Source organism: Brassica napus, chromosome A2, assembly GCF_020379485.1.
Source record: "Brassica napus cultivar Da-Ae chromosome A2, Da-Ae, whole genome shotgun sequence".
Classification (NCBI taxonomy): Eukaryota; Viridiplantae; Streptophyta; class Magnoliopsida; order Brassicales; family Brassicaceae; genus Brassica; species Brassica napus.
The window spans coordinates 27,945,977-27,971,565 of NC_063435.1; the positions used below are offsets into that span (position 1 = coordinate 27,945,977).

The 25,589-nt window shown below is 36.6% G+C and overlaps 7 protein-coding genes across 8 annotated transcripts; 5 read left to right on the forward strand and 2 right to left on the reverse strand.

Annotated features, from left to right (window-relative positions):
* The first annotated feature begins 668 nt into the window (after positions 1 to 668).
* Positions 669 to 2,078, forward strand: LOC106425571 (vegetative storage protein 2). Its single transcript, XM_013866303.3, has 3 exons — positions 669 to 1,142; positions 1,498 to 1,707; positions 1,795 to 2,078. The coding sequence occupies exons 1-3, from the start codon at positions 721 to 723 to the stop codon at positions 1,967 to 1,969; spliced, it is 807 nt and encodes a 268-aa protein (XP_013721757.1). The 5' UTR covers positions 669 to 720; the 3' UTR covers positions 1,970 to 2,078.
* A 1,799-nt stretch (positions 2,079 to 3,877) lies between these two features.
* Positions 3,878 to 6,106, forward strand: LOC106404244 (alcohol dehydrogenase-like 6). Its single transcript, XM_013844978.3, has 10 exons — positions 3,878 to 4,101; positions 4,162 to 4,298; positions 4,373 to 4,410; positions 4,495 to 4,817; positions 5,014 to 5,096; positions 5,168 to 5,243; positions 5,314 to 5,375; positions 5,452 to 5,547; positions 5,621 to 5,782; positions 5,866 to 6,106. Exons 1-10 carry the CDS (start codon positions 4,053 to 4,055, stop codon positions 5,980 to 5,982), a joined length of 1,143 nt encoding a protein of 380 aa, XP_013700432.1. The 5' UTR covers positions 3,878 to 4,052; the 3' UTR covers positions 5,983 to 6,106.
* Positions 6,107 to 6,674: 568 nt separating this feature from the next.
* On the forward strand, positions 6,675 to 10,636 carry LOC106404251 (sterol 3-beta-glucosyltransferase). The gene is made up of 15 exons (XM_013844985.3): positions 6,675 to 6,850; positions 6,973 to 7,044; positions 7,127 to 7,226; positions 7,413 to 7,555; positions 7,642 to 7,712; positions 7,788 to 7,869; positions 7,937 to 8,038; positions 8,277 to 8,332; positions 8,564 to 8,598; positions 8,682 to 8,895; positions 8,991 to 9,194; positions 9,325 to 9,384; positions 9,485 to 9,524; positions 9,831 to 10,052; positions 10,181 to 10,636. Exons 1-15 carry the CDS (start codon positions 6,770 to 6,772, stop codon positions 10,250 to 10,252), a joined length of 1,554 nt encoding a protein of 517 aa, XP_013700439.1. The 5' UTR covers positions 6,675 to 6,769; the 3' UTR covers positions 10,253 to 10,636.
* Positions 10,637 to 11,451: 815 nt separating this feature from the next.
* On the forward strand, positions 11,452 to 14,282 carry LOC106425578 (cytochrome P450 71A14-like). The gene is made up of 4 exons (XM_013866311.3): positions 11,452 to 12,229; positions 12,717 to 13,208; positions 13,476 to 13,754; positions 13,831 to 14,282. Exons 1-4 carry the CDS (start codon positions 11,846 to 11,848, stop codon positions 14,158 to 14,160), a joined length of 1,485 nt encoding a protein of 494 aa, XP_013721765.1. The 5' UTR covers positions 11,452 to 11,845; the 3' UTR covers positions 14,161 to 14,282.
* Positions 14,283 to 15,735: 1,453 nt separating this feature from the next.
* LOC106425589 (protein RESPONSE TO LOW SULFUR 2-like) lies at positions 15,736 to 16,487 on the forward strand. The gene has a single exon (XM_013866316.3). It carries the CDS (start codon positions 15,810 to 15,812, stop codon positions 16,101 to 16,103), a length of 294 nt encoding a protein of 97 aa, XP_013721770.1. The 5' UTR covers positions 15,736 to 15,809; the 3' UTR covers positions 16,104 to 16,487.
* Positions 16,488 to 18,169: 1,682 nt separating this feature from the next.
* Positions 18,170 to 19,833, reverse strand: LOC106404258 (pathogenesis-related thaumatin-like protein 3.5). The gene is made up of 2 exons (XM_013844992.3): positions 19,007 to 19,833; positions 18,170 to 18,914 (listed from the first exon to the last, which is right to left on the reverse strand). The coding sequence occupies exons 1-2, from the start codon at positions 19,759 to 19,761 to the stop codon at positions 18,350 to 18,352; spliced, it is 1,320 nt and encodes a 439-aa protein (XP_013700446.2). The 5' UTR covers positions 19,762 to 19,833; the 3' UTR covers positions 18,170 to 18,349.
* Positions 19,834 to 20,262: 429 nt separating this feature from the next.
* Positions 20,263 to 22,260, reverse strand: LOC106404269. 2 transcript variants are annotated; one of them, XR_002659994.2, is made up of 4 exons: positions 21,773 to 22,260; positions 21,011 to 21,125; positions 20,726 to 20,824; positions 20,263 to 20,497 (listed from the first exon to the last, which is right to left on the reverse strand). XR_002659994.2 is itself a non-coding variant. In XM_013845002.3 (1 exon), exon 1 carries the CDS (start codon positions 22,258 to 22,260, stop codon positions 21,814 to 21,816), a length of 447 nt encoding a protein of 148 aa, XP_013700456.1. In that variant the 3' UTR covers positions 21,582 to 21,813. The 2 variants fall into 2 exon arrangements, 1 of the variants encoding a protein (XP_013700456.1); XM_013845002.3 differs by lacking the exons at positions 20,263 to 20,497; positions 20,726 to 20,824; positions 21,011 to 21,125 and having other exon boundaries at positions 21,582 to 22,260.
* Positions 22,261 to 25,589: the final 3,329 nt, after the last annotated feature.

Consider the following 25,589-nt stretch of genomic DNA (forward strand, 5'->3'; position numbering starts at 1 on the left):
TATATTATTAGAAATTTGAATATTCCCACTCTGAAAATTTTGTGATTAATAGATTATTTTTTTGTTATAATAAGTTACAAATGATCATAAAATATAACGCATATGAATTTTTATTTAATAAATATTCAAACTAAATAATATATATATATATATATATATATATATATATATAAACACTAATGATTTAAAGCAACAAGATTGGCTGATCAATTTAGTGGTCCAGTTGAAATCTTTCAAAAGTATGTGAAAGACTAAAGTCAAAGTAAATATGGATTTAGAATAATAGTTATATTTTACTAACCAAATACCGAAAAAAACCGAACCGAACCGAAATCAACCCGATATCCGGGTTGAACACCCGTAATCCAAATGAAGCCAAACTATTGTTTCATTCTCCAAAATATAATAAAAATAATAACTTAATCCCGCGCAAGGCGCGGGTCTTATCCTAGTCTACTATTAAATTTGCATCACTCAAAGCTACACACTACACAACGTGCTCGAAAGACGAGTGGTGCAAGTGAAAAATCTCATCTATTATCCCATATCGCATCACTCGAAGCCATACACGTACACATCTCTCCCCATTTCCTATCATACTCATCATAAATTCATAAGTAATCATACCGTAAACCTAACCTATCCTTACTATAAATACCACCTTTTGTACCACACAAATAAACATCACAACTGAAACAATAACCCATACCAAAAACAATAATGAAAATCCTCTCACTTTCACTTCTCTTGCTCTTGGCCGCTACGGTCTCCCAAGCCCGCCCTTCTCTACCTGCGCCTAAGCTCATTGAACTCCTCACATCAATCAACGTCATTGAGGACGAGGCCGAACTCTTTGAGAAACAACAACTCGCCATTAACTACCACAACTGCAGAAGCTGGCACCTTGGTGTTGAGACCTCTAATATCATAAACTTCCAAACAGTGCCCGCAAATTGCAAAGACTATGTTGAAGACTACCTCACTTCCGACCAGTACCGTGCTGACTCCAAAACGGTGTGCAAAGAAGCTTATTTCTACGCCAAAGGACTTGCTTTGAAGAATGACACCGTCAATGTTTGGATCTTTGACCTTGACGAGACCCTCCTCTCTAATGTTCCCTTTTACGCTCAATATGGATACGGGTATACACATATTTCTATTAATATTAGTTCTACCTAGACTGGTTGCATTGATCACATAGTACCTATCTGATGTCAACATATAGAAATACACATTTTAATTTATTGTATTGATTTTAACTTATCATGCATGACTTAAGTCTCCATGCAGACATAACAAGTCATGGGCATAACTAAACATTGACCTTTAGTCTCCAAATTTTTTAGAATTAATATATATGACCATAGGTCAAATTGTTAAAAAAAAGTTTTTAATAAAGTTTTTAAATTGTTTAATTTCTCCAAAATTTCAGAACCGTCTGCATCTCCATGACTACATTGTGATTTCATGTAAAACTACCTTTTTTCTTGTTTTCAGGACTGAGAAACAAGACCCGAATGCGTTCAAGAAGTGGCTGGAGGCTGGAGAGGCTCCCGTGCTCCCAGAGACTTTACATCTTTACCAAAACATTCAAGAACTCGGGATTGAGCCCGTCTTACTCACTGAGCGATACCAAGAGTTGGAGGAAGTCACTCTAAAGAATCTCGAAGCTGCTGGTTTCACCTATTGGAGACAAGTCTTATTTAAGTAAGAATAATTGAATTAACTAGATTAATCATATACAGTAATTAAGTATATTAAAATGGAGGGACTTATGTAAATGTGGAAACACAGGCCAACGGGTTCTAACACAAAGATATCAAACTTCAAGTCAAAGGAGAGGAAGAAGCTGGTGAGGAGTGGCCACACTATCATTGGGAATGTTGGAGACCAATGGGCTGATTTGGCTAAAGACAGCCCTGGGAGAAGGACTTTCAAGCTCCCTAATCCACTCTACTACAAGAACTGATTAAGCATCTTTCTTCATGTATTTGTTGTTCCCATGCATCCACCTCCTATGAGTCCATATATCCTATCGCAACTAAATAATTAAATGAATAAAATGGAGTTTGTTTTCATTTCCATTTGATTAAACTTATAGAATCAATCCAATAAACCTCTTCAAGAGTTCTAGTTTTTTTTTTTGGTAGGATTCAAGAGTTCTAGTTATGAAACACCCATTAATTATTATGTTGATAACTTCAGTAGGCAGAAGAAAAGAAAATGGAAATAAGTTATTTTTTTTTTTTTTTGATTAACCTGGGGGTATCCCAGGCCCATGTAGAGGCCCAGACTAATCCCCAAGGGGAGGTGCAGCCCACGGATAGACCCTCTCTCCGGATATTTAAATGGACCCTAAAGCATGGGCACATATCCGTGTTGGGTGACCAGGATAATTGTGACTTAGTTTCGCGCAGCAGGTGGATCGAACCTGAAACATGTTGGTGTCTCAGCCCCCGTCTCCTTACCACTCGAACCTGGAATTAAGTTATTGGTTTGACAATTAATAGTTCTTCAAGCAGAAACCTTCTTTTTTCTTTTTTTGTGCACAATTCTTCAAGCAGAAACCATGTTTCAAAATTACTCACTTAAAATATAAAAATTACCATGATTCAAAATTCACAAGCATACAAAAATGAATAGCCAACGGTAGTAAATAAAACATATACCTAACCAGCACGGTGACAACGTGCTAAAAACGAGTGGTGCAAGTGAAAAAACTAATCTGTTCTCTTAACTACAACGGAACCAATACACAGTTTCACAATCACAACTCGATCGAAGCCATACACGTACACTTATCTCCCACTCGCTGCCGTGGTATCATCTGGAACATTGGAGACCAATGGGCTGATTGGGTAAGCTCCCTAACCCACTTTGCATTGAAGACCATTTAAGCATCTTCTTTAATGTCTTATCGGTTTGTCCCATGCATCAACCGCCTTAGACCATCTCCAATGATTAGAATCCATGAATGTAAATTTAATTGCAAATTTTGTAGTATATGAAGTTTATAACCTCTTGTAATTTGTCATGTCCAATGATAGAATCATTTTAAAGTTCTTAAAAAAGAAAGAGACAACAAAGAAAGAGAAAAAAACAAGAGAGAGAGAAAGAAACAAACACGAAAAGAGCCAATAAAAAAAAGACATTTTAGATGTTATTACCAATTCTAAAAACTCTATTTAAAGAACATGATTCTTAGCTTTTATTTCTTTTTGATTTATTTTTTGAGATTATTTTTTAAAAAACCTCTCCTTAAAACCCTCCACCGGAGGTGGTTTTATCTGTGTTAATCTTCGCAGCCAATGCTATATTTAAATGTCGAACGGATCATAACCTAACTCCATATCGCATTAATTATTACTTTTAATTGTGAAGAAAAATAATAAAAAAGTTTATTTAATTTTATTAAAATAAAATTTAATCAAGTGGCCATAAAAATGATCAAACCATGAAAAGTAACAATATGAATCATATACAATTTAATATTAGTTAAACGAATGGATTTTTTTCTTTTTTGTAAATGTCATTACTTCAAGTTTCTTTGAAATACTATTAGCACAAGCAAAAGAATGGATGCAAGGCTATCGGTTTGTGCATGCTGATTTGTCAATTGTCATCAAACATCTTCACTCGTTTTCATATAAAGTTTCTATTTAACAATATATAACTATACCATTCACATCAATAATTTCTTGGGAGTTAAAATCAATATTATACTACATATATATACTATTCATTGTCATATGTTAAATATTTGCGTCCTCACTTACTCGATTGCTCACTTATTAATATTTTTAAACTATCATGAACCCAATATAAAAGAGGTAAGCCTAATCGAGCCCACTATAAGCCCAATAATACTCTTGTTACAACGAAGGGGGGTAGGTGGCGGGAATGAGTTGCTTCTGATGTGGGACCTCTGAAGCTCCTCATGGTGGTTGGTGATTGTTGCGTTAGGTGAAGCTCTGTTTCTTCGTCCCCTTCTTCTTCTTCTCTCTCTAGGATACATTCATTTTGTTCTTGAAGCCAAGCAACTTGCGATAACAATGTCGTCTTCTTCCTCCTACGAACAACCGCAAGTCATAACCTGCAAAGGTAAAAAAACAGTTTATTTTCTTTGTTTAGTCCTAAGGGATTCTTATAGAAACTCTACAGCGGCGGTGGCATGGCGTGCTGGTGAGCCACTGGTTATGGAGGAAGTGGAAGTTTCTCCACCTCAACCTCTTGAGATCAGAATCAAAGTTGTCTGTACATCTCTCTGTCGTAGCGACCTCTCCGCTTGGGAGTCTCAGGTTTCATATCTCTTTCTTTACAATAACTTCCTTATGAGTGTGGCTTATAATGCATTCTTTCTTTCTTGTTACAGTCTCTTTTGCCACGTATCTTTGGCCATGAAGCTGCAGGGTAAGCTACTTATGGTCTCGAGAGTTAAGAGACTTTTATTGGTACAGTCTCTTTGAGTCTGAGTCCTATCATGTTTCTCTGCAGTATAGTGGAAAGTATAGGGGAAGGAGTAACAGAGTTTGTGAAAGGAGATCACGTGCTCGCTGTCTTCACTGGAGAATGCGGGTCATGTCGGCATTGCATCTCTGGTAAAAGTAACATGTGTCAGGTTCTTGGAATGGAGAGGAGAGGTTTGATGCATAGTGATCAGAAGACACGTTTCTCTATTAAAGGCAAACCTGTTTACCATTACTGCGCGGTTTCGAGTTTCAGTGAGTACACTGTGGTTCACTCTGGATGTGCTGTCAAAGTCCATCCTCTAGCACCTCTCCACAAAATATGTCTCCTGAGCTGTGGAGCAGCTGCAGGTAGCTAAAGATTATCTTCGAAAAATCGGTATAGGCGGCAAATCAGTCATGAACGAAAAAATATTGCCAATACTATTTCTTTTAATCTAGGCAGCGTCTAGGCGTCTGCTTAATTATCTACCGTCTAGCGATTTCTTGAACATTGATTAAAAATGATGTCATTCAAATACTGAGAAATCTAGAGTGTGATTTTTAGGTCTTGGTGCAGCATGGAACGTTGCTGATGTACAAAGAGGTTCAAGTGTTGTGATATTTGGTCTAGGAACTGTCGGTCTTTCGGTAAGTAATTAATACATAAACATTGATGCTTCTGTGTTACATTGTGTTGGGGAATAATCTCTTATGAGTAGGTTGCTCAAGGAGCCAAACTAAGAGGTGCAGCTCAGATAATTGGTGTTGATATCAACTCTTCTAAGGCTGAACAAGGTAGCTTTAAGATATGTATACCGCCTTAGCGGTTTCTTGACTGGTTCTGAGTGTTTCTTATATGGTGCAGCAAAGATATTTGGAGTCACTGACTTCATCAATTCAAATGACATCTCTGAGCCCATACACCAGGTAAGTTGATGATTTATATAAAGTTTATTACTATGTTGGCTGCTTCATATATAATAATGTGTATATAATCATTTAGGTAATCAAAAGAATGACAGGAGGTGGTGCTGATTTTTCATTTGAATGTGTTGGTGACACAGGAGTAGCTACAACTGCTTTACAATCATGCTCTGATGTAAGCTTTCTTGTTTGATACTTAACTCTCTCACCTTGTTTTGTGTATACTAATGTGTGCCTTTTTATCTCAGGGATGGGGCATGACCGTTACTCTAGGTGTACCGAAAGTGAAGCCTGAAGTTTCAGCTCACTATGGACTCTTTCTATCAGGGAAGTCATTGAAAGGGACTCTCTTTGGTGGGTGGAAGCCTAAGTCTGATCTTCCTTCACTCATTGAAAAGTACATGAACAAGGTAAGCTCAACTACTTACATAAAAGCAAAAACCACTTTTGAGCTGTTGTTGACTTTTTGTTTGACTTATTTGTGGTGGTGCAGGAGATTATGATTGATGAGTTGGTCACTCATGACCTAGCGTTTGATGATATTAATGAAGCCTTTGAGCTTATGAGAGAGGGAAAGTGTCTGCGTTGTGTTCTTCATATGTCAAAGTAATGTCTTTGAAAGCAAGCACAGGTACAGTTTCAAGAAAGAATCTGTTTTTATTACAGATGGTGTATTGAGTTCTCTTGGTATGTGAAACAACAAGTGATTGTGTGTTATAAAGACTCAGTTTTGATTTGGTTTGTGCTGTTATGGAGTGACCTACATTAGAAACTAGAAAGCACAACTCACTTTGAACCAATTTTTTTTTGGTTTTCGGTTCATGTGCGGTTCTATTCGGTAGATTTAAAAAATTGGTTATCAATTCGATTCGGATCAGCAATTGGTTAATTTGAATTACCGTTAAAATCATAGCAATACTAATACTAACCAAAATCACGAACAACTAATAAAATTTCGAAAATTTTGGTTATCGGTTTGTTTCGGTTCAGCAATCATTCATTAATTTAATTTTCTATTTTTAAACATTATAACCTAACCATACCAATACTAACCAAAATCCTAAATCAAACTAACCAATCAAATTTCGAAATAATAAATAACTGAACGAACCGAATACTTTTATTGGTAGAGTTTTCATGAACCAAACTAACCAAATACCAAATCAAATCAACTTTTTTGTTCGGTTCAATTAGACAATTTTTTGTTAACCAAACTAACCGAAAACCCAAATAACCCGAACCGAACTAACCATTATAACCGAACCGTATGAACCGTCTTTAAAACGCGATTTGAATTTCACCAAAACACCAATCGAATTCGAAGGTCGCAAACGCGTTTCACTGGTGATCGCAGTCTATTAGCTGCGGTGACACTCTCTTCCCCCTTCATCGGCACCATGGAGGAACCAGAGAGCAGGAGAGAACCAATAGCTCTCTTCATGGCTTTCGGCACCAAAGGAGATGTCTACCCTCTCGCTGTACTCTCTCTCTCTCTCTCTCTCTCTCTCTCTCTCTCTCTCTCTCTCTCTCTCTCTCACTCCTCCCAGAATCTCTGTTTTGGAATCAATTCTTAAAGATGCTTCCTTTTTTTTGTGTGCAGGCCATTGCAGCAGCTTTGGCTCGTGATCAACCAAACTACTCTGTGTTCTTGATTTCACATTTAGCTCATGAGGTTGAGTTTTTTTCTGTCTCCTTCTCTTAAAGTTATAGACTTGCAGAAGCTAATGTAATAAAGGTTTGATCTTTATTGGCAGAACCTAAGCTCACACTTGTTCAAAGCAAACGTTTCTTATGTTCCTGTCTCTTCTCCTCCTGCTCAGTCTAGTGAAGCTCTGGTTACTCAGGAAGCTACAGGTCAATACTCTTTATGTTAATTTAATTAACCAATATTATTTGGGGACTGTAGGCTATTTAGTAAAGGGTTTCAATAATTTTTTTTAATATAAATTTAGGAGTTTATTTATGTCTATATTATTTTCTTCAAAAAATAATGTACCATAGGTTTAAAGCAATGATCTTTGTTTTGTGGGTTTCATTCAGACTCAACAAGGAAACTCTTTTTGGAGGAGAAGGAAAGGATCAAAAGGGAACACAGACAAGAGTGTCGTTCTGCATTTGAAACCATCTTTGGAGAGGGTTCTTGTATGGATGGTGATCTAGTTGTCATAAATTTCTTTGCTTTGGTACATTTACTTAACAACTTTCCCTTGTACCAAGGTCATGTGATAAGAAAGAGTAAGAGTGGCTCTTTCATATTGTTACATTTTAGGAAGGATGGAGCCTTGCAGAGCTTTATCAGATCCGTTGTGTGGTGGCTGCTCCTTATGTTGTTCCGTATAGGTAAACTTTTCGCAGCTTGGGAAGTATGAGCTTAACATCCTGGAAATGGAGCATGACCACTTGTTTTGTTATCAGTCCACCATCAGGCTTTGAAAGACAGTTTAGGAAGGAACTTCCGGAGCTGTACAAGTACTTGAAAGAAGCCCCCATCGGCAAGGTATTCCATATGGTATAAGATACAGTGGTGGCAACACTTTTCTAATTTATATGGGTCTTGCTTGCAGATTAGCTGGAGTGATGTAACTCATTGGATGTGGCCTCTCTTTACTGAAGAATGGGGATCTTGGCGATCTGAGGAACTCAACCTAAGCTGTTACCCTTTTGCAGTAGGTGTTTTAACTAACATAGATACCTAGAAGGATACTCAACCGTTCCGCTAAGATAGATGCTTTTAAGAAAAAAATTGAGATATTTTTATGTTTCCTATGGAGAAATTGTAAACTTCAAAAAAAAAAAAAAAATTGAGTTTATTGAATTACTATCGTGGTTATAAGTTACTGGAATTTGAACAGAGGTAGTAATTATAGTGTGAACATTCACCTGACGTTTCTCATTTGGTTGCAGGATCCGGTAACAGACCTTCCAATTTGGCATATCCGGCCACCATCTCCACTAGTCTTGTGAGTTGTGAATTCTATTGGTGGTCGTCACATCTAATCACTTTGCAATCTTCTTTCCATCAAGATTTTATCTTCAGTATATTTTCGTGTTCTTAACCCATTTAATGTACTTTTCTCATTTTAAAAGGCTGATCTCTGATTAAATTGAGTTGCTATATTAGACTAACTTAGTCTAGATGACATTGCACAAGTTTGTAGTTGACCTTTTACTTATTATTAACCTTGCAACAGGTATGGTTTCAGCAAAGAAATTGTAGAATGCCCTGGTACGTAGGATGTTTATAATATCTCACAGCAATAGCTTTGTCCTTTTGCATTTCACTGCATTTTCTTTTTGTCTTATGAACAGATTACTGGCCACCGAGTGTTAGAGTGTGTGGCTTTTGGTTTATACCCAACGAGTGGCAGTTATCATGCAGCAAGTGTGGAGACAACCCCTCTGCAGGGCCGCTGGGTACAGACGATTCCCATACAACATGCTCAAACCACACTGAGCTGTATTCTTTTGTATCGACTTTAGAGCCAGCTCTTCCTATATTTGTAGGGTTGAGTTCCATTGGAAGGTCTAGCTTTAAGTCAATCCTTATAAAATCATTTCTGATTTCTCTTTTCTCAATAGCCTTTTTCTTGAAGACTCAAATATAGTCTGCTTGTGCAGCATGGGTTTTATGAAGAATCCCATGGCCTTTCTTCGGATTCTCGAGTCTGTTATCCAGATTACAGGCTACAGATTCATCATTCTCACAGCGGGTTATGAACCTCTAGAAGCAGCAATTCACACCATTGCTAATAAACCGGCTTCAAAAAGATCTTTACAGGAAGGAGTCTCAATCTTCAACGGCAAACTTTTCTGCTACTCAGGGTGAGTTCAAATATTCACATCTTTACTGTTATTGTTCTACATGATTTTCTTTATTTAAATCTGAAATATAAATTATCAAAATGTAAATACATGTAGCTCTATAACATACAGATCTCTTTATCTATCTTAGTCAGGTGCCATATAACTGGCTGTTTAGAAGATGTGCTGCTGCAATTCATCATGGTGGCAGGTGAAACTTTCAGCTGGATGCTCTTCATTAACGAACTAGTACATATATATAGATGAGAACTGATTTTTGTCGTGTCTTTATGTCTCCCTGTTGGAAACAGTGGCTCTACAGCTGCAGCATTACATGCTGGAATCCCACAGGTTTGTTTTAGCTCCACAAACTTGTATTTTCTTTGGACGTGTTTGTATATGACTTGACATGAATTGGTAAAAACTAAGTGTTTGTCTACAAGGACCTATAGATTTTAAGTTGTATGATAGATTCTGTGTCGATACATTAAAAGGAACAAAACCATGGTCCTTGAATCATAGTAGTATTTTCTCATAAAACAAACTCTTATGCACTGCTTGAAGCTCTATTTGATAGGCTAGTATTGGTGTTCATTTGAATGAATCTCAAGATTAAATGCCAAAACGAAGTGACAACGTAATGTTGTCTTTTTACAGATTATATGCCCATTTATGCTGGATCAGTTCTATTGGGCGGAGAAGATGACTTGGCTTGGGGTTGCTCCACAGCCATTGAAAAGGAACCACTTGCTACCGGAGGAATCAAATGATGAGAGCATCATGGAAGCTGCACAAGTGGTAGCAAAAGCCGTATACGATGCACTGTCTGCAGAAACTAGAGCTAGTGCCATGGAAATCGCTGAATTACTATCTCGTGAGGTAACTGGTTATAACCATTTTTTGTTCTCTCATGCTGATCCATGGCCCAGAATCAAAGTATCATGTCTTCTCTTTCGTAGTTTTGAGTAATTTTTTGGCAACTGATAGCTTAAGGGTAATGATTTCAGGATGGAGTCTCAGAAGCTGTGAGAGTGCTTAGGGAAGAGGTGTGTGAAGTTTCAGGCAGCAACCAAACATAGTCACAGACACCGCCAAGCTTATATCAAAGTGATGGTGATCAATGCGTTATCAACAAGAAGAGCACTCAAAAGGAATCTTATCAAGCTCAACAATCGACTAAGATAAATTCTAGCTGTTAGTTTCTGCTTAGCTTAGCTTCTTCAGTCTAAAACCTCTTCAGATCCCGTGAAAGAACAACAGTGTAAGTTGTGTTGTTCATTTTGAGGCACATTTGAAAAGTTTTGTGGCCAGAGAGAAGTGGAAGGGATCACAAAAGTCTTGCAAGTGCTTTTGGAAGAAAAGATCATTTTATTTTTAGTTGTGTTGATACTCTGATTAGATCTCAAAATTGTATTTTACTTTCTCAGTGTTTCTAATAAAATAGCCACATCTTTTATATCCTACTTGTGTTTCACAATAATCCTAAGTTGGTGCGTGTAATAATATGATCCAGAACATAGTATTCTTGAGAAGTTTTCCGAGGAAGTATCAAGAATCCACACTATTGAAAACTGTTTTAGAATGGCTTATTTTTGGCACATTTTATAGCAACAAAATGTAATATATATGATACAGAAGTATACAAATGTAACTATTTTTTTTTTTTTTGTGGAAACCATTGGAATTCAACAAAGTGACTATCAATGGTCTTGAGCTGCTCCATCGGCAATCCCACTATCAAAGTACATATGTACATATGACCATGTAAGTGTGTGAGCTTCACTTTTACCCTCTCTTCTCCACAAGCGCTTTCTCTATACCTCTAGAAGCTGCATTCTCACATTTAAGTCTCATCATCATTAATCATTGATGTTCATATGCTTGAAAGGCTCCTTTGCTGATTTCAGAAGGGTTAGAACAATGAGAGTCGACTGCTTTGCCTGTCTCATTTTCTATTCCTGGGACCATAATGACTTTATCTTGGGAGCGATAGGCTCTATTAGCAGAAGAAGAAGAAGAAGAAGAACCAAAGGTAAATATAGGATCAAAACCTGCGTTTATTACTAGATGAGGTAAACAGGGTTAAAAACTCCATTGAGAAAGTTACTGAAAGTCGTAAGAGTCCATACTTATTATTTACATGTGAGGCATTGATAAGATATTAACTACTTGATGTGGATTTTATTTGAATGTAAAGGCGAGTGGACCTAGCCATGCACCTGTACTTTCTAATTTGATCAATAAATATAATTTGTTCTTATCAATATAAGAGTCTTCAGCATGCAAAACCACAACATTTTGTCATTTTGGAAGAAGTGATAACCGAATTGACACTGAGGCTTGTGCCACTGATCTCTACGTGTGGTAGTGTGCATTGGCCACGAACCAAGCACGGTGTCTAGTATATATTACGTCTGCCGCTTTAATTAAACTCCATGTGTATTATATTAATGGTCACATGCTCTCACTTTGTCAGTTATGATCTCACATCTAACGTACATTTTTGTGTATATATAAGAACTAATGATATCCAGTATAGTATTACATCGTCACTATATGCCATCTAAAGCGATGTGATCCTTCATTATTACTATATATAGAGAGTACAAGGGGAGGTCAGATGTTTTAGTCACATTATAGAGTACTTAGACAACTTTCTCAGTAATATTGTCATGGAAATTATATTAATCTCTCTTTGCCTAGCCACCTTCTTAGCCTTTCTCCTCCTAAAACCACTTCTCACACGAATCACGACTACAAAAGTTAAGCTGCCACCATCTCCGTGGCGACTTCCGGTGATCGGAAACCTCCACCAGCTCAGCCTCCACCCTCACCGCTCTCTCCATTCCCTAAGCCTTCGCTATGGACCGCTCATGCTCCTTCACTTTGGTTGTGTCCCTGTCCTCGTAGTCTCATCGGCTGATGTAGCTCACGACGTGATGAAAACACACGATATAAAGTTTTCTAATCGTCCAAGAACCAAAACGGTCAATAAACTTCTCAATGGGAGAGAAGTAGCCTTTTCCCCCTATGGAGAATATTGGAGACAGGCTAAGGTAATTTTTACATTTTGCTTTTATACTCGTTATAGGTTTTGTGTTGTGTGTGGGCCTTCTCTTGTATGTCTAAATATATTTATCCCATGACTAATATTCATTACTGAACACATGATATCCCTTATGTATTGTTTCAGAAATTAGAAAAAACACCTTAAAGACCAATTTATATTTAAACAACGCTTTAACAAACATTATGTTTGTGCGAGAGATTAGAAGATTAATTTGTTCTTTTGGTTATATTTATAGACATTTAAAAAATCAGTATTCATTCAAATATCAAAAATTATTTTAAAATTCAATTTTAGATGAGCAAGAGTCCAAGACTACAACACAACCTTATTTGTTTACAATATTTCCACGCACAACATGCATCATCCAACTATATATAAGCAATTATTTTGAAGAATCCAACTATATATTATAAATGGACCGGTAGATATCAACATGTGGCTAATTTATCTTCAAATGTTTGTGATGCATACAGAGTATCTGCGTTATGAATCTCCTTACCATCAAAACGATTCAATCCTTCGAGAATATAAGAGCAGAGGAGATCAATACAATGATGGAAAAGCTTGAGAAAGCGAGTTCTTTGTCTTCACCTATAAATCTTAGCGAACTCTTCACGACTCTTACAAATGATGTAATAAGAAGAATTATCTTAGGAAGAAAATATGGAAGCGAGAGAGGTTGTTATATTTCACAGGACATTGTGAGAAGATTCGTGGAGCTCATGGGCGCTTTCCCTCTCGGCGATTTCATACCAGTTTTGTCGTGGATAGACAGAATCCGAGGTTTGGATAAGAAAGTAGAGGAAGTATGTAACGAGTTTGATGTTTTCATGGAGAAACTGGTGCAAGAACATGAAGATGCAGATGAAGATAGGTCAGATTTTCTATATATATTGTTATCTCTTCAAAGAGATAAGACAACACCAATTGAGCTAGACAGAAGAGACCTAAAACTCATTCTATTGGTAAGGCAAAGTCTTTGGTTTCTTTGTTGTAACATAGTTTTCAAGAAAGATGGGTATCCAAAAAAATTTAATCAAATATCACTATAAAGAACTGTTAAATCCGGATTTATCATGGTTTTTATCTTAAAATCAACATAATTATAATCAATTAGCTTGAGAAAAATTCCTTATATATTATTTAAGTCTATTTTAAGTTTTTGATGTGAGATTTTTTCTTCAATATGGATGTATCTAATTTTTAGTTTTCTTGTTTTTTTTTTTTTGAAGGATATGTTGTTTGGAGCATCGGTGACAACTTTCACACTATTAGAATGGACAATGACAGAGCTTATGAGACATCATGAATGTATGAAAACACTCCAAGATGAGATTCGTTCTGTTTCGGCGCATAATGGATATGTAACGGAGAAAGAAGTTGAGAAGTTGAAATATTTAACTCTAGTGATCAAGGAGGTGCTTCGACTACATCCCTCAGTTCCAACAATTCCACGACTATTGAGTGAAGATGTCGAGTTACATGGATATGACATAGCTGCGGGAACACAAGTAAGTCTTTAAATCTTATAATATCAAATTTCACATGACAAAGATTATGACATGGCTGCGGGAACATTCTATATAGGTGCTAATCAATGCATGGGCAATCCAACGAGACATTGAAACTTGGGGACCAGACGCAGAAAAGTTTAGGCCAGAGAGACATTTAGATTTGCTTGTAGATTTTCAAGGACAAAATTTCAAGTATATTCCATTTGGTTCAGGGAGAAGGCGGTGTCCTGGAATCAGGTTTGCATTAGCCTTGGTCGAAGTCACATTGGCTAACCTTGTGAAACGGTTTGACTTGAGAGTCGAGGTAGGAACAATGGGAGGTAATAAGCCTGATCTAGCTGAAGCAATTGGTCTCGATGTATGCCGCAAGTTCCCTCTCGTCGTATGTCCATCTTGTGTTTGATTCCTTGAAATATAATAGATGTCACAAATAAGGAGATCAACGCCTTGATGGTGTTGTACAAAAAGTTTATGGAGGTTAAACCAACTAAATATATGATTTGGAGATGAACAAACACATTTTCGTTATCATAAACTTTATTTACTTTAACAAGGCCCTAAGGCAAAGGTCCATCCCCTTAAACTCGCACCTCGTTTGGTTTGGTGAGATAGAATTGTCTTCAGAGAGTCGGTGATATATTAGTCTTCCTTTTTATGCTTTTTGTTTTGAACTTGCAAAATTATAACTTAGAAGTTATTTTCTGTTTCAATTGTAGTGATGGTGAATTGGTGATCACGTACCATAGTTTCTGGCGTGAGTCGGGGACGTTTTATAATCTAATTAAGATATTTTGATGGTGATAATGATAATAAATTAATTAAATATAAAGAAGATAGTGAGCACTGAACAGCATCAATAGAGCATATTCCAACTAAACCTTTCAACAGTTGGTAACCCTCTCTTTGAAACATTTTCCATGCACATACCACCAGTCAAGAAATAGTTAATAATTGTTTTACTAAGAATAATTTAGAAAATCGGAGGGTGACTTAAACCAGAGAAGATTAGGAAGTAACAGTGATTAATCTTGACGTGACGGCCATTGACTTTGGTAAGAAGTTGTTCAATTGAGAGAAAGAAGTGGGAACATGATTTCGTCGACAAAGGCTTTGTGCTGGAGCCATTCGTTTTGCGAAATATATTAGTGGAAATGATAAACGTAGAGAAAATGACTTCCACATTCATCTTGACGGATACAAGAAAGAGAAACAGTGTTACTTTTTTTCATTCTTACATGTAACACAATCAAAGATGTCATTTAAGAGACATTTGAACAAATTAGAACTAAACAAGGCAGCTTAAAGTCTCTGCAATTATTCACACACACACACACACGTAAAATAAATAAAAATGTGGACCTACGTATTCAATGTATAAAATAACGCAAGGGTTTGTTAATTTGCTTTAAAACAAGTGGGGCTGCATTGAAGGTTTTAAAATGCACTTCTTGATCAAGTGTCAACGTTTTCGCCAAGAAAATATCTGCAAATGTGTTTTTAAAGATTCGGTATGGTAAACAAACTAACAATTAATACAAAGACCAAAAAAAGATAATGCATAAGAAAAAGAGGAAAAAACATTTTATGGTATGGCCGTATGAGTCAGAATCCTCCTTTTTACATGATGTACATATATGGATATTTTTTGAAAGTAAAAAGAAATCATTTAATAGTATTTCAAAATAGCATCGTAAAATATTGTACGTCTCAGAAATTTACGTAAAATTTTCAAATCCCCAACAACATTTCAAACCTCTTTTACCCAAAAAAAAACCATTTCAAACCTCTAGAATATTTTTGTTGCACCATTCAAGTTTTGGTAAATGTATATTGTGGGATTCAACGAGTATCAGTAAATAAAAAGAAAATGTTCTAGAGGAGGAAAATAACTCACCAGAACAAGAGATACAATGAACCTAGACATATACGCATCCCATGGAGCCCAGTCACCGTAACGCCTATAAAAATAGGAGAACATTCACGAACCAAGAACAAGAACACAAAGCCAACGCCAAACAAAAAAAGAACAGTTAAAGAAACTTTGAAAAGAAAATGGGTAAAGGAGGAAACCTTGTGACGGCTTCGGAGGTGGAGGAGCTACGACGGAAGAACGGGGAGATGGAAAAAGTGGTGGAGGAAATGAAGAAAGAAATGTTGCAGTTGTGGCGGCGGACGCAGGTGGCGGAGGAAGCTGAGGAGCGTCTCTGCTCTCAGCTCGCCGAGCTTGAAGCCGAATCGTTGGACGAGGCTCGTGATTACCATTCTCGCATCATTTTCCTCGTGAACGAACTCTCTCGTGTCTCTTCCTCCTCTTCTTCCTCCTCCTCCGACTTGGCCTCGCCCTAGATATATATCTATGTATATATGATATGTGTGTAAGAGCATGATTAACCTGGAGTTATTAAGATGGAGATCTTAGCAGAAGTTAAGAAACAGTTTCTTAACTTTTAACTAAAAAAGCTAAAAACTTAAAAATCCGTTCTTAGTTTTTTTAGTTAAGAGTTAAGAAACGGTTTCTTAACTTCCGATAAGAACTTCACTCTAAGAACTCCGGGTTAATCATGGTATAAGGATAGATCCTTAGATTATTGGATGTATCTGAATTCACAATACTGGCTCATATCAATGCCAATCTGTATAGTTTTTTTTTTGTTTCCTGTTTTTCCTAACATGTTCGAGAAAGGCTATGAAAGTGTTCGAGAATTAATGCAAAAGATATTTCGATTTGTATAGCTTGGAAATATAACGACGATAAAACCTCAAACTATTCTTAAATTAAAATTTGGACTTCGAAAGAAATTAACAAACTAAAATGTCTCATTCTGTTATTGATTAACAAAAGATCGTGTTATGATATATAGCTTATAAACACCTAACAAAAACGTTCATTTTGTAATTGCCCGGAAAGTTGATCCCTAAAGAGAAGGATATACTTTTTTTTTTTTAACACTGGATTTCATTACTCAGAATAGTTCAAAATCTTGCCTTCAATAACAAGGCAAGACCAATACAAAGCATAGAGAAAAGAATCAACAAAAACATGCAGAAAAATCTAAGAAATAAGAAACAAAAGACTACCAATAGGCAGTAAGAGAAGGATATACTTAGTGGGAAAATAAAAAGATCTGATATATGATATATAGCATAGGTCATTTTCATGAGTACGTATGAGTAATGTTTTTATATCAATATTTAGATGTTTAAACAACCATTTTTCTATACAGCCACAATTTCGTACGGTGAAACGCAGTCGGTCTTTAAAGGAAATTTTAGGATGATCAATGGTTCCCACAACTCAAAACGCAATCGGTCTTTTCTCGAAAACATTGTCTATTTTAATACTACTACATCTTACTAAAAAACAAAACAAAAGTTATAAAGAGAACGTGATTTATAGTTTTTTTTTTTTGGCATCTGAGATTTATAAACATGGTAACAAGTGTAAGAGAACAAGGTTACAATCGTGATTTATAGTTAAAGACAATCGTAAACAATTCAGAAAATTAAATGATTTCATTATTAAAGTAGAAAAACACTATATTGTTTTCTTTCTTTGTTTTTCTTTTTCTTTAAATACACAATAAACCAACCACCCACGAGCCACCGTCGATGACGTTTCATATGGTTTATTACGGTGACTTTTGCTTATTATCCTATGGAAGATATTTCGGTTAGCATAGTTATTAATTAAGCACAAGGAGATGTGAAAAAATTGCAAAAGGAGATTCATTTCTCTAAACTATATGACTAACTAACAAAAGATTCAACATGGACAAATTACTTATATATGTTTTATTTTGTGCAATAATCTTATCATTTTTTATAAGAATGTATAATTGAACTAATATTTGCAAAGTAATCATAATACTAAAATGATATTACTACATGAATTAGAAAGAACAGGGGAAATATATTCTTTCTTTAATTCCAAAAATGGCATGTTGCATAATTTTACAAAGGCATAGGCATGTTGAGTGGTTTACTTTTCAGTAAAGAAAAAAGCTAACATGTTAAATTCTTAACCGAATCAATCATATAGCTTGTAAAAAGACGAATGAAGTTAAAATTGTATTTCTAGCAACACCGAGCAATAATAACAGAAAACATAAAACGATATTAATATTAGTACCACCATACAAGAAACTAATAGTTTAGCAACACCAAACAAAGATTTTGCCTAAGACACAAAGAGACTATTTCCTATGGATCATACGTTTCCTTGTCATGTTGAAGCTAATATGAATGACTTCAGCTAACACCAAAGTCTATGAAGCAGAAACAAACAACGATGAATGAATCATAATAGCTTCAATTTGGGCTCACTTAAAAGACATTAGCCCAAGAAATGATGATTTTGATTTGTCTTTTTTTTTTCTTTGTTATTTTCATTATTTAGTTGAGACACCACCATATACATGGAATAAAGTAGTTTTACATGTATAATTGTGAACCCAATTCAAACAAGTCAAGGTAATCTAAGAACTTTGACGAATAGAGTTGAGAATCTCTAGGAAGACAGGAAACATAATCTGTTTGCTTCCTTCCACACAGTTATGTATCGATTCTCATTAAAAAGGAAGAACAATGACGTTTCATGTTGTGCATGATTGCCTCAAAGCAACTAGACTGAGTCCAATAAGCAACAAGACAGGGTAAGGTCGAAGCATGTCAGACGAGGAATGAGTCTTACCAACCTTCCCAGTTTCAGCTCTTTGACTCTCATCCACTATTGGCGGATTTATAAACCGGTCGTCTGGATCTTGGTTTACAATGGGAGGAGGCATCATGAACTGATCATGAGGTGGGGGAGTCGTTGATTCCCCGTTTGGATTCTGACTTGGTCCAGGCAGGTTCTGAGTCTCAGGAGCAACAGGTTGACCATAAGGATTCTGAGTTGGAGGAGCCATTGGTTGACCATACGGATTCTGAGCTGGTGGGGCCATAGGTTGACCATAAGGATTCTGAGTTGGTGGAGCCATTGGTTGGTCATATGGATTCTGAGTTGGTGGAGCCATTGGTTGACCATAAGGATTCTGAGTTGGTGGAGCCATTGGTTGACCATAAGGATTCTGAGTCGGTGGAGCCATAGGTTGTTGGCCGTATGGATTCTGTGGCGGGCTAGGAGGATCCAATTCTTGGCTGCTTGGTCTTTTAACCCTAAGAACAAGAAGTTATTCAAGTCTGTTATAATCAGAAACTGAGAATTATAAAAAAAAAAAACTAAAAGTGAAGGGAACATTATTTTATACCTGCCAGGGCAAAAGATAATAACATATTCAGAAGCTTGGCAAGTGAAAGTACTAGTCCCATCATCAAAGGCATAGCTATACGCCCTAGGACAAGCTCTCTTAAAGACGGTAGAGTAAGAAGACGGCCTGCACGTGGTTGGATTAGCAAACTGACCGCTGCAACAGTACTGATCCAATCCAAAGGCCTCACAAGCGCTCTTGCAAGCAACAACCCCTCCTCTCTCTTCCTCCGCCTCTCCCATCACCTGAAGCTCCTTCGGACAGCTAACGTTGATATCAGCAACGCATCCAGTGGCATTACAAGCTCCAACCAGTCCCCCGCCTCTCGGGAAAGCAACCATGGGGAGGTTATACCCATCAACGAGACTAACGTCGTAGAAATCTTTGTCACCGGGAGTGCGACCGAGCGTGATCTCGAAAAGGGAAGTCGGAGGGGCTGCGCCACTGCCGGCACACTCCAGCTTCCCGCCGCAGTCACCGGTTGTGCATTTTCCTGTACCGTTGGCGTCAAAGTTGCAGCCGGTCCTGGCCCATATTCGACCTGACCAGCCTTCAGCCGATGGAATGCTAACGGACTGTCCCACATCAAGCTTGAAGCCTGTGGTGGGTAGTGGTGGGGTGCCAGAGCCTGCAAGAGTGCCGGGCCAGATGGTAAAGGGACAGTTATTTGTGAGGACGAACGTGGAGGAATAAGAAACAGAGAACAGCAGAGAGATATAAACAAGAACAGCCATGGGAACCAGTGATCTTCCCATTATTAAATTAAGGTTTTAAGATTCCTGGGATATGGATTTTGCTAGGAGGTTCATTGAACCAAGGGTTTATAGTATATACCAAATCAAATCTAATGTTGAAGCGGTGAGGTTGCTTAAGAAAGCTTCAAGCCCCAAGGCAATGAGTTAAGGTTTAGCATTACTCTGAGGACACTGGCCTCTCCGACAAGGCAATTCTTTGCCTTACTTGTCCAACATCTTTTTCATCAGTATTACATTATATTATTCTAGAGAATAACTAATAGAAGTAATGAAACCTCTACAGATAGATGCAGGAGAATCTACACCAACCAGAATAAGTAAAACAGCTTAATTCATTTTCTAGTTCCTTGACAAATGAGTTATTTTTAAAACTTATTAAGCAAATACTAACCACCAAAATTAGCAATGATAAACGTAAATCTACCAAACAAATTTGCATCCTCAATTTTTTTTGTTCTTTTAATATGAAACTCAAAATTCATGAATTTAAAGATCTACAAGAATAAAAGCAGAGATTATTTTGATTTCTAAACAAGATGAAAAGTTAAGCAGACAGTGATTGTTATCATCATAAGCTAATAGGGAGAGATATTAACATAACGTATGTTATCGTAGAGGTAGAGTCAACATTTGATACTTTGCCAACTTCTTTGGAACAGAATCTTCCACGATTCCAGAAAATCTAGGCTCTTGCATCAAACCATCGAATGCCTACGTCTCTGACCTTTTTGTAAGCCTTAAAAATGAAATAAAATATTGCATTAAATTCCACGTCAAAAAGAAAAGAAAGAACAAATTGAAGCAACATGTCCCATATTCTTCTTCTTTTTTACCATCTTCACTTCTACTGTTTCATCTTTTAAAAGTTGCTACAGTCCTAAGAAGTTCAATTCTATATGATGAGAACATGATTTTGTTACTTTTAGTTAATTTTGATCATCATTCAGAGTAGGTGAATACTTACCAGGACTGTGATTTAGCCATTCAGGTGGAGTAACAATAACATAAGAGCCCAGATTCCATGAACTTCATCAGAAACTTTACATTCTAAAGAAATCTGAACCTGTAATATAAGAGCACAAGAATTAAACAAATATAAGAACCTCATGTACTTCCCACACCAGAGAGAAGAGGGAAACCTAACATGGCAAAATATAAGAAACATGAAAGTAGGTACTCATACAGCAGAGCTCAGAAGTAAATGAAGAGAAAAAGCGTGACAATTCCATAGATGTTATCACATAATTACCATGAATAACTGATAATTTGAACACAGTTGGCCAATCCCATCCTCGCTTGGTAATTGTACCTGCTCACTGCCTTCCTTGCGTGTTGTTGCCTGCTGAGCACAAACACAGGAGGACCTGCAATGCAAAGTTTTATACTTCAAACAGTTAGACTTACTCCTTTTACTCAAAAAACAAAAATCAGAAACATAAAAAAAACAAATCAATAGACATAAAAGAAGCACAATTAAACTCTCCTGAATTGCAAACCTGCACAAACATAAACACACATTCAGGATCCCAAACACTAATCAATCAAGGAAATGGAAGTTGGTTAGTACAACAAAGAAACTGTTAGAATCAGGATCATAAACCCTTTATCCTGAAGAACCTATACTGCATTGGTTAGCAAACATGGAAAAATCCTGTCGCACCACACTTGCAGACATCACCAATGGTGCCTTCATAATGGTAGGACGCTAGCCAAAAACAAGATACATAGCTTCAATAAAAGCCTGCCTAAACAAATATTGTGCCCAAACAAGAAAAAACTAAATGTGCACAAGAAGAGACATCAAACATCATCACCAAGAATAAGTAGAAGCAAGTAAATTATAAAAGTCTCTCCTACATAAGTACTACATTAAGGTTCACCGAATAATTAAGATAAAGCTCTTTTTCAGGCAGGGAAGATGCCTAGACCCTTCCCTGCTAGAGCAATAACAGCACATACGTGTCTTATCCATAGTTTTTCAAAAGAAATAGAAAAAAGGAAGTTATTCTACGTCTTATTAAAGAGCCTCTCTCAGGGAGATGATTGATGGATCTAACTCAAGTCCATCCCGTCACCAGCAGGGCTGCAGATAGGACTCACAGCAGTGAAAGACCTCTCGAAAGGAGAAGCTTTGAACTGAGTCACATCGCGACGACGACGCTTAAAAGAACATCCCTCAGTAGGAGGAAGACTCTCACTGTTGTCAAACTTCCTCCTAACACCTCTCACCGCCTGCTCCTCAGCAGGCGAGAGAGGGAAAACCCGCCCGCTCGCCCTGCACAGGGAGGTGTGGTTATCGTAGAGGATCCTCTGGTTACAGTTGTTGTCGCAGACGTGGGTGAGTCCAGTTAGTTTGCAGCGGTACATGTTCCCGAAAACGTTTTCGTTCTCGCATTTCCAGTCGCATTTGTGAGACGCGTCGCAGTCTCGGCCTAGGATCGCGGATAAGTAAATAACATTGGCGGAGCTAACCATGGGGGATTTTCCAAGTACCTCCATCTTCTTTTGAGTGATTCGAAAAGCTCCACACAACCTTTTATACTCTGCAGAATCCCAGTAAAGGCCGAAGAAACCATCAATACCGTGCACATTCAACATTAAAAATCGATAGATAGTCGGTAATTAATTTAGACTAATTTTAAGAAAAAAAATGGCTTCATTTATAACTGATTGCCGCCAAGAACCTGCCTAAACTAAACTGATGTTTTAGAACTAATAGATTGTAATGTTAGGATCAGATATAAATAAAACAAGTTTTCTCAAGCTTTGTTGATTTACTGCGCGATGATTATGTTGAAAAAGATCGAAACCCTCTAATTAAGGTCTAGCGAAAAAAATAGTTTCATTTATAACTGATTGCCGCCAAGAAACTGCCTAAACCGATGTTTTAGAACTAATGGATTGTAATGTTAGGAGTAGTCGGGGCGCTGGTGCCTGTCTAGGCGGCAAATCGGATATAAATAAAACAATTTTCAAATTTTCTTGAGCTTTGTTATTTAACCGAAGCGTCTAATTAAGGTCTAGCAAGAAATCGCTAGAGCTTAATTTGACGTTTTATAGGGAATTATTGATTAGGCTAGAGTCCGAACACCTAAACCTAGACCGACTTTTAAAAAAGATCTTTCTGAGAGAAAAATCGTTTCGTTTAAATCCGATTTGCCGCCAATGAAGGCACCAATACGCCGAATATTACAATCCAATCGGAGACACGTGTCCACATTTAGCTAATCAATTCCTCTATTTCACAGCCTCTTTCAAGATCGATCACACGAAAAATTATCAATGTTTCAAGCGAAAATTAACATCCGAATTTGAAACGATTCGGAGCAGAGTGGGAAGCTACAACGCATCGCTAGCTACCAGATCCGACGGAAGGATTAAGAAATTTCTCTAAGAAATTCAAATTCTCGGAAGCAATTACACAGAGAAGGTATCTGAGAGAGAGAGAGAGAGAGAGAGAGAGAGAGAGACGTTACCTGGAGAGAGAGAAGACGCGTCAACGAAACCTTAATTTTGACTCGAGAGCAAGCGAGGAAGAAGATCAAAGTGAGGGAACAAGATGAAGCAAGCGGAGATGGGAATATATTTATAGATTCGAGTCTCACGCTGTTTTCTAACGGATATTATTCTTAACTCCGTTAATTAACGGGGCCCACCACCTCGTTTTTTTCCCTCGTTTTATTATTCTTTAATTGATTTAACATTAAATAATTCCTCTATTTATTTCGTTTTTGGTTTGTCGTATCTCGAAAGAGGAAGAGATCAGGTCACGTGTCCGCGTGATTTTTTTTTTTTTTTTACAGCTTTAAAAACGACCACAGTGGGAGGCGAACCCATACGTGATTATTTTTGTATTTGGATATATTATCATATTACTGAGTTATGATAGTAACATGTTATCGATAGAACAATATGTTATAGATTTTGCCATAAATTATTTATTAAAATCATAGAAAGAAAAGAAAAAAAAACGAAAGAAAAGGAGGAATGGTAAGAAGAGCGTGAAGATAGTGTGAGAGAGGGCGATGACTTTGCCTTACCTAACTTCACCCGTCTTCTTTGCTCCTTCACATCTTTATTCACTTCACCAATCAACTTCTTGGGCCACTTATGTCAACGGTTCATCATTTACAAATTGTCCATATGCTAATATTATATATCACAAAAGCTGAGTATAACTTTGTGGAGAAACTGTGTTTACTCGTGGGAATTAACTCTTGTTTTCTATAGATACTTTTTATTATAATCAAGGAATATTTTTATTTTTTGAAAAAAGAAGTTCCAAAAGAAGTTTTTGGAATTGAAGAAAAAAAAGAGTTTTTGGATTTTTTCTTGGAATATAAGATAAGGTCATTTTCTGTATTTTGTAGTGTGGCAATTTAGTCTTTCATGTAGAACAAATCCTAAAGAGCCGTGCACTTGCACCAATCTTAAGCTTTATTTTAAATTGTAAAATACTGTGAATCTTGTTTTTGAGTTTTTGAAAATAGGTGTAAATAATCAATGTACCATACACTCATGTTTGCAGTTTATGAATATGACCACGTGTAAACCTGATCTGAGATAAAACCCATGTGAAGAGAGGTACGGATGCTTAGTTCGAGATAGATCAACATACTCCATATATAGTTGAAAATAACAGAGTGATTAAATTCTTTGAAACAAAAATGTCAACCAAAGGCTTTTAGTAATGGTAAAGGTAACATGTCACTCGCTCTAATTAAATGCTGAACTTCATCTTTTCTTAGCTCTCAAGCCTCCACATAGAACGTGGTGGTAGTTGTTGTTGTGGAAAGAACATGCAAGGATAAATCAACGGCTCTACTCTGTATCAAGTGGTACCACAATATAAACAAAACATGTACACTTTCCTTCAAAAATTTCACGGTTATATACTTATATATAGTCAAGACTGCATATAAAAAATGATGTTACAGATTTAGTTAAAACCTATTTTGTGTTGTGATTCAGAAGTCAAAACAATGACAACTTTTGAGATGCTTTTGTTTATTTTACTATTGAATAAGGTTTCAGTAGACACAAGATAGTCAAGCACAGTTGAAAATACATAATCGCATTTGTTTAGTAATCTGTCAAATATAAATTAATCAAAAGTAATTATAAAGTTGGTTTCTTAGTAAAAACCAATAAATGATAGTGCTGCAGGTTATAAGAATTTATTTCCTAGCCTAACTATCGTAAGTGTTAACGAGTTACGGCTACACTGCGTGCATTAAAGATTAGCTAGGACCACACTGGTCCATGCCATGCATGATGCTTGTGGAATTTTAGTCCTATAATATTTGAATGCCGTGAGAAACTTTGATCACTCCCATTATCAAATTATTAGGAATTTTGTAACTGAGTTTTTGTTGTACTAATAAGAAAAGAAAATGTCAACATCGAGAAATATACTGGTGCCAATTTGCCAAATCAGCTGTGTGAAGTAAAGAGAGACTTCATAGTGGGCTTTTAGTGGGCCGTTAATGTCCTGAAAAGTTCTCCAATTCGTTAAAAACGTCATTTAAATTAAAAGCGATATTAATTACCGTTTTTGGCATTTTGCGAACGAAGTTTGTAACTTAAAATATTTTGGTCAGTACTTTCATTGTGTCATAAATATAAGATTCTCATAAATATAAGATTTCTTATGCATGCTTTTTGGATTTTTTAAAAAAAAAAAAATTAAAGAAAACTTTTTGCATGCTTTTGAGTTGATATGGTGGAAAGAAAAATATTTGGAGTGATAGCTAGTTGTTGGAAAATAATCCTTTTCGCATGATTTTTCTTATTAATTCATTAATAACTCAGTTGATTTAAAATGGTCA